The following is an 8,425-nucleotide window of genomic DNA, read 5'->3' as shown; positions in this document are numbered from 1 at the left end:
ACAAATCACATAAACAAACAAAAAAGTTCTTCACCCAAGAAGAAAAACTTCTAGTCGGAGTGGGGAGACTATTCTGAGAGGTTCTATCTATGGAGGACTGGAGTGTCAATCAAAAGAAGTCCCTTTCTCCAGAGAAGTGTTACTAGTTAACTTTGGCAGCCTGGCTGACAAAGCAGCAGCAGGAGGGCGGAGAAAGGACGGGGGCCAGCGGGCTAGTAGCGTAAAGGGGAGGGGCTGTGGTGACGCAAGTCAAACTGAACTCCTTTGTCCCTCTTCGCTCTCCGTCCGATAAAAAAAAAAAAAAAAAGGAGCCGAGAGGGTCATAGGTATGGCGGCTTTTAGGGTAAGTGAAAAGAAACTTAGTTTTCCACCCCTTGCTCGCTCTGAGCCCACAACATTCCCAGAATTGTAGAAGGGTCGTCCATCGTAACTCCTGGAGGGAGCCACTCAGCAAGTGGCGGCCTCGAGGTGCGACTGTGAGAATCGGGATCTTTAAGATTTGCAGTCACAACACACCTGCCTAGCAGGGTCCTTAATCCCCTGCAGTGAACTGCTACCTGGGCGGGCTTTAGCCCCTTAACCCGCTGTGTGATGAAAAGGCCGGAGCAACTAGCCGCTTCGACTGAGAGAAAAAAATAATCTTTGGCATTTGTCTTAGTGCGTAGGGCGGGGCTCAAGGACCAGAATGTAGAACTTCCTTCAAAAATTATTGGGGAGCAAAACAGACCGAGATGAGACGTCCCAAGCTCTGTATTGGACGTGGAGTTAGACATAGAGTTTTTACTCCCCGTCGAATAACAAGTTTCTTTGGGGTTTTATGAGAAAAAGTGCTTTTATGTACAAATCGGGGTAGAGGAAGCAAGCCAGCTGCTGACTCTTAGGGTTTCAACATTAGTTTACAAGTACTTATGCACTGTAGTCTTTCAGTGTATAATGACCCTGTTAGTCCCGAAGGAGATAAGAGTGTCGGTAATTCAATCAGTATGAAGTTTATTTTAAGTTGGCTTAGTGTTGTTCTTTAGTTCCCACTCTTACTGCATTTCTGCGGTTTGCGACCTCATACTTTCCCTTGAATTATGGACCACTCTCCTAACTGGACTCCACTCCCTCTATTCTTCTGATGGAATCCATTTTCTCTGTGCTGCTATGGTACTTACACTCCATTATCAGCTCTCAGGGGTCAGGTTACACTTCTAGGTAGCACCACCTCCTATCCTCTGCTTTTCCAGCTTCCTCTCCTCTCACCCAGGAATCCTCCCCTCTGGACTATCTTACTTTATCTCCCCATACTCCCTTTACCGGCTCTTTGTGCAATTCCTATGGTGCCCTTGCCCATTCCTATTTCATTTCTACCAGGTATGTCCAACTAGCCTTTTGATAATACAACAGACTAAGTTCATCCTGGAGAATCACAATCAAATTACAAAAACAAAACAAAATTAGTGTGTTTAAATAAGTTTACAATTTTGTGTGAGGTAGGATGTGGTCTGTAGGCACAGGTAGGGCACGCCTGCTTGCTCTTGTTGCTAAGGGAGTGTCCTTGACCAACTGTAATAATGATCCACACAAGATAGTTATTGACAGCAATACTGATAAAAGTTCTAAGTCCTTTTTTGATGGCCAAACCAAGAGTGAGTTGTGACTCTGAAAAGTTTTGTGGTGCCCAAGTTCAGGAATACAGGGCCATTAAAGGCAAAACCCAGAAAGATACATCAAAGTTAGGTGAGGGTCAGTAACCTTGAAACATTTATTTCTGGCAGAGTATAGTAGTTATTCAGACATAACTTTCCAATACATCTGGACTTTGGTCAGGGCCACAGAAGTCTCACATGTTGCCAAGGCAGACATGACCATTGTGAGGAGGGGGTAAAGGGCTGAGAAGTGTCTAAGCAAACAGAAAATGGAATCAGAACATGATGGCATTACCTTAATCATTTCATTTCCCCATTTGGAAAAGTGATTTTTAAATTTTTTAACTTGGATAAAGGGTAAAATACTGGTTCCCGATGATCATGAGTCCAACAAAGGCAAGTTTTTTGTCTGATGAACTTAAAAGACAATTTATTGTATTAGGCCCTATAGCAAGTCTTATAAAAAGGGTGAGTAAGGGAACATCCAGGACAGTGAAAAGTTGTGAGCCATGGCTTTTAATCAGACATTTTATGGAATCAGAAGTTATTTCCTTTATGCTTTTGATCTAAGCTATTTTTGTAATGTTTTTTTTTTCATGATAATTTTTGATTGGTCAGCACAAAGGCAGAAAGTCTCTCTTACCATCACACAGTCTTCCCTGGAACATGAAAATTAAGTGTAAGCCTTGCCCGTTTGGGGAGACTGTTTCTGTCAGGGACTCTCTCTGGGCATGGAGTGTAACTGAAGGTGTCTGGTGTATATCTAGTTAATAAATGATCTGTTGTAGGTTCTTTCTCCCACATTAGAGCTGTAGTGTTCAAGGCAGTAGTTCCTATCACCCCCATATCCCCCATCATTGGAACGATGGCAAGGGGCAGCCTTCTATACTGCTGGCGGGCACATCTTTTCCGTAGTACTCATGGCCACGGAAAGGACTCATGTGGCTGTGCAGGAGCTGGTAACAGGGTGGGAATCTTAGGTGGTCTAGGCGATTTCTCCAAATCATTGTTTAGGTTACTTAAGGAAATCGACTGAGGGTTAAAGTGTATTTCAGATTCCCAACACGAGGCCACTCACATAGGCCCACACACATAGGCCCAGTGTCACTTCTGTTTTTGTTCTTAGGCTAGTTCTCAAAGCACCCCCAACCCAGCTTATTGACTGACCTCTGTAAGGCGTATTATTTCCAACTGCACCTTTTTGTATGCCATGGCCTCCATGGTCGTCTCATCAGTTGTTTGGAGAGGGAATATTTTGTGGTTTGAATTGCTCTGTAGGGGGTTTTTTGAGACAGGGTTTCTTTTTTTCTTTTTTTATTTTTATTTATTATGCATACAATGTTCTGCCTGCATGTGTCCCTGCAGGCCAGAAGTTGGCACCAGATATTATTAGAGATGGTTATAAGCCACCATGTGGTTGCTGGGAATTGAACTCAGGACCTCTGGTAGAACAATCAGTGCTGTTAACCGCTGAGCCATCTCTCCAGCCCAAGAGACAGGGTTTCTCTGTAGCTTTGTAGCCTATTCTGGAACTCTGTCTGTACACCAGGCTGGCCTTGAACTCACAGAGATTCACCTGCCTCTGCCTGCCTAGTGTTGGGATTAAAAGTGTGTGTCACTATCGCCTTGTTCCTGCAAACTATTGGTTTTGCCCACCAGGGGCAGCAGCAATCAGGTAAAATAACCACAGTGAGGGTCCGCAGCAACCTGGGTTCAACGTCCAGGTCACCAGAGGTCTGGAGTCACTGTGGGCTGCACTAGCCAAAAGAGGTCAGAGCTCTGTGGTTACTTTCCTTCCCACCCAGGCGCTGTGATCTGGTGACCCACAGCAGTGGTCTGTGGTAAACTGATAAACCTGCCCTGCTAGCCTGTGCTGTGCAGCAGTTAGGTGGTGTTGCAGCAAATGGTGTTATTCCAGTGCTGTGCAGTAAAAGCATAATAGAAGGCTTCTCTAGTCCTGACATTCGGCTAGCTACTGATCCTTTGCTCTTTTCGCTAAGAGAAAGTCCCTCCAATGAAACCCCTTGTCAGCTTTATAGCTGTCAGTCATCCTCGCTCGTACATTGTCAGTCAAACAGGAAGCTAGAAATTTGAATCAGATGTCTCAGCAGAGAATTCCCTGTCAAGCATAAAATAGTTATCATGGATTAACAAAAGCCATACCAGCCGTATGTGGTAGTGTACATCTTTAATCCCAATACTGAGGAGGCAGTATGAAAATCAACACAGTATGTCTCTCACATCTCAAAACATATTCTCATAGTTTTCCACAGGCTTTTATCTTTAATTTTAACCCTTTGAAGATAACTATTTGCAATACTGATGAGCAAGGACCAAATTGTACATTTTTTGTTATTATTGTACTTGGGTTGTTTTTGTTATTGCTGTTCAGTTACCATAATTTTCCCCAAGAGTTTTGCAAGAAGATACAGTGTGTGTGTGTGTGTGTGTATGTGTGTATGTGTGTGTGTGTGTGTGTGTGTGTGATTTTTCACTTTTTAGTACAGTATCTGCTTCACATTTTCTAGTATAATAAATAACTGGGACTGAAAGACTTTCTGTTCTTAGTAAATTTAATGATATTTTATTTTCTAGAGGTGATTCACTTACCCACTATTTCCAGAAGAAAATAAGCATCCTGATAATCCAGGTCCTCTAGTGACTCACTGGTGATTACTCTAAAGCAGGGCACTCTTGTCTAAGACTTTTATGTTGCTGCTAAGAAGTAGCTCTTAGGCTGTATCTCCAAGATGAAGCCTGACTACCTCTTTTTTTCCCCTTTCAGTTTCAGCTAGAGAAAAGAGTAGTATATCTGTTAAAGTAGAAGATGAGTTTGGTTTCATTTGATATTATCACAGACTTTCTTATCCTTGGGAAATTGTCTGGTATGCATAGGGGTGTGTGTAGTCCAGAATTCAGAAGAAGAGAGTAAGATATGCTTTCATGGAAAAGAAAGATTGTCTGAGTCTCTTCTTTATGACCCAAATGAATATATGGTCATTAACCCAGTCTACTGTAGATCTTTCTCACAAAGGTGTAAAAAAAGATTTTGGGGGAACCATGATCTATTGATAGCATTTCCTTTTACTGAAGGACACAAATATACTGTTTGGGGTTGCTTGATAATGTGTTTTAGAAAGGATTTTATCATCATAGGAGTGATTGGGCCAGAAGGTATATTGTGAAGGTCTTGTATTTTGAAATATAAATTCCGATAATTAGAACAGTGATATGTCTGTTATCTGCCCCTTGCTTGTAAAACTAATTTCTTATCATTTATGTTGCATCTAATAATCATTAATTTATTCTGGAACAGATCTTGATCTCTCAAGTTAATTTCTGTTCTACCCCCTACTTGTTATTTCATAAGTTGTGTATGTATGCCTTTGTGTTTACTTTCCTCTTGTGTGTACACATTAGCTTTGTAGAAAGAGGATATCACCCAGAAAGAACACCACTGGTATAGTTAGTCACTCTCCTTCCTTCTCTGCTGAAAAGACAGATATTGAGAAAGAAAGAAGAACTAGTAAATAGAGATTTAAAAAAAGAACTGAAAAATACAATTTGGAACAAATGATAGTGGAAAAAGAAAGATTGGTGAAGGAATTGATTCTAAAGCAGAGCAATGATTAAAAGGAAGCGGTGGGTAGGCTGCTTTTCCCTTTAGTTAGGTTGGTGAAATATAACTTCCCATTGTTCTCCACTCCAATCTAGTGATCCAGAGTTTACATATAGCTTTGTGGTGATATATTTCCCAATGAGTAAATGAAAACATAAAAAAGAGCCAAATTAGAAATAGAAAGCAGATAAAGGAGATTTATTCAATGCAGCCATATTAAGAACAGGGACAAATATACCCAGTTATTCGCCCACATCACTCTTCAGGGTCCTGAAGTGATGTAAACTTTAAAAAGAGGGCCAAGGATGTGCACACCTAAGCAGTCCCAGTCAAGGTGTGGTCCCGCCTATTTACCCATCACTGGGCTTCAGTCTCATTGTATAAGGTGGTTGGCAAGTTGTTAAAACTGGGTGAAATCTCTTCCCAGGTGACAAGTTTCCCATTTGACTGATGCCTCTTCCTTCTTCAAGAATGAAAACTCATGGGGGAAATTACCATTTCTTTGGGATCTGTTGTTTCAATAGTTGGATAGTCAAATTAAGAGGCATCTTCTTATAAACTTGTTCCAATAGTCTCCTTTCACCTTCTTTTTTTAAATTTATTTACTTATTAAAGATTTCTGTCTCTTCCCCGCCACCACCTCCCATTCCCCCCCTCCCCCAATCAAGTTCCCCTCCCTTGTCAGCCCAAAGGGAACTCAGGACCGCGAGGGGTGCACCCACACACTGAGACAATGGGGATGTTCTATCGGGAACTCACCAAGTCCAGCTGGCCTGGGTCTGAAAAAGCCTGGGATAAAACGGACTCGCTGAACATAGCGGACAATGAGGACTACTGAGCACTCAAGAACAATGGCAATGGGTTTTTGATCCTACTGCACGTACTGGCTTTGTGGGAGCCTAGGCAGTTTGGATGCTCACCTTTCACCTTTTTTTTTCTTTTTGAGACAGGGTTTCTCTGTGGTTTTGGAGCCTGTTCTGGAACTAGCTCTTGTAGACCAGGCTGGTCTCGAACTCACAGAGATCTGCCTGCCTCTGCCTCCCGAGTGCTGGGATTAAAGGCCTGCGCCACCACCGCCCGGCCTTTCACCTTCTTTTGGCTTACACAAAATGCCATCTATTTAAGTAATATTTAAGCAATTATACTACAAATATATTTTCCCTAGAGAACTCACTAGTGAAAAGATTATTCTAGCTAAAGTATATTCATCTGAATAGAAAATTCTATCTATGTATTTGATACAGTATAATTAATTTTACCAAGATTTTTTTCATGTCATATGCAAAAAGTTGAATTCTCTCTTTAGTAAGAAATGGCCATGCTCCATTGGCACTAACAAATGATCTTCAAAGTTTTGAAATTTGGCCTAGAAATCTATTATAAATTACTACTCCTTTTCTTTCAGCACCTTGAACATTTTATTAATTTTAGTGTTTCCTTCTTAGAATGTTTCTTAGAACATGAAAATTTTTGTGTATATCTAGATAAAATATTGTTTTAGTATTGGAACCTATGAGCATATGCAAAATTTTCAGAGTAAATACATTTTGAGGGAAGATATTTTATAATTTTGTTCTGTTTTTCAGAACGTTAAAAGTTAATAGCATTGAATCAGCCCTCCAATTAGATTACCCTTAAGATTTTCAGTTGTTTTGTCGTTTATTTTATTTGCCACTACAAAAACTTAGCAATAGACTTTTAATAACTGTTACATCAAAGAGCTTACTAGATTTTGTATTTCTACTACCTTGTTTACAGTTGTGGATTCTTCACTACTTGGATATGAAGTCACTGGTTACTCAAAGTCTCAGAGTGATATACTACTACCCAACAGAAATCTATTTTAGGAGAGAAAATAAGTTGCATGTATTCAAAATAATAATATAACATATTTGTAAGTTCCAGACTATTGCTTCACACAAATGAGAGTTATATGAATTTGGAGAGAAGGATTTGAGGGAGCCAGTGGAACTTGAGCTAGTCTTTCAGAGCAGGGCAGAACTGAGAAGATAAATGGAGTCTATGGACTGAGAGAAGAGTGCGCTTTACATGTTCGAGGCCTGGGAAGATTCAGTTAGCTAGAGTCAAAGGGTGTATGGGCAGAGAGGAATAAAGATGGTTGTTGAGGTGGGAGAATGAAGCAGTAATTTAGAAAGATTAATTTAGCAGTCCTCTAGAACTTATTTAATTGTTTTGGAATTTTATAACACATAAAGCCTAAACTGAAAACAACTTGAAACATACCTCCTTGAATGTTTTTATTTAGTGTTCCTTTCCTACATCTCTACGTCCTCCTCTTTCCCTGCATATAATGCACATATGTTTAGATGTGTGTGAAACATGGCCTTTAGGGGGTTCTTAAAGTAGAGTTGCTGGTTTTGACAGTGTATAGTATTTGTCTGACCTTGATATCCATAAACTGATTTGAGTTATGCCAATCTTGTGCTGATTTTGAAGAATTCTAATTATATCGACTGTATATGTTTTTATTTTTATTTTTGTATTTGTTGGATTTTTATCTAAGCTAAGTTTTCAAGTGCCACTCAGTAATAACTGCATGCCCATTTAAAGTCATAACATGTTCAGAAATTCTAAAATAATTTAGTACTTTCACATATTTTAATTAAAAATTCAATGTTTAAAATATATTATTATTTTGGTTCTAGTATTGAATTATAGAGCCACATGAAGCTGAGCTGTTCTGGTTATCTTATGATTGGCCTTTTAAAGTCTAGAGCTTTAATTTTTATGCAAATTAATCTCACATGTGCCATGTTATTTTCATCCATTTTACACTAAGAAGTTAAACCCATTCTTCATCACTCGCTCTCTTCTGTTTTTCAGTTCTACTAATTGAACTATGGTATAGCTGTTATAATATTTAAACATGAGGTAGACCTGAATGGATACTTGAACTCAGAAAGAACCTTAGAAATTGCTATCTTGAAAAGTGTTTTGGTGTTGTTTGCTTTTTTTCTTCATGAATGTATATTATTGGCTTTATGAACAGACTGGGTAATTTGCTCAGTGAATATATGACAGCCTTCCCCCCCCCCAGTCTTTTCAGTCCTTCAAGGACCTTACAGAGTACTGACATTTATTTACTTATCTTTTTTTTTTATTGAGAAAAAAAATTCGCCTCCTCCCAGCCTCCCACTCCTCCCGTCCTCCCCCC

At 39.9% G+C, this 8,425-nt stretch overlaps 1 protein-coding gene across 1 annotated transcript in view; it reads left to right on the top strand.

Annotated features, from left to right (window-relative positions):
• The first annotated feature begins 215 nt into the window (after positions 1-215).
• Positions 216-8,425, top strand: part of Apool (apolipoprotein O like) — a 60,852-nt gene continuing 52,642 nt past the window's right edge. Inside the window, exon 1 of the mRNA XM_005366712.2 lies at positions 216-343. Coding sequence (XP_005366769.1) covers positions 329-343 — 15 coding nt within the window. The 5' untranslated portion in view covers positions 216-328. The remainder of the gene's footprint in view (positions 344-8,425) is intronic.

This window comes from Microtus ochrogaster, unplaced genomic scaffold, assembly GCF_000317375.1.
Source record: "Microtus ochrogaster isolate Prairie Vole_2 unplaced genomic scaffold, MicOch1.0 UNK13, whole genome shotgun sequence".
NCBI classification, from domain to species: domain Eukaryota; kingdom Metazoa; phylum Chordata; class Mammalia; order Rodentia; family Cricetidae; genus Microtus; species Microtus ochrogaster.
Note: the sequence above shows the minus strand (reverse complement) of the source record. Positions and strands in the feature narration are given on the sequence as shown.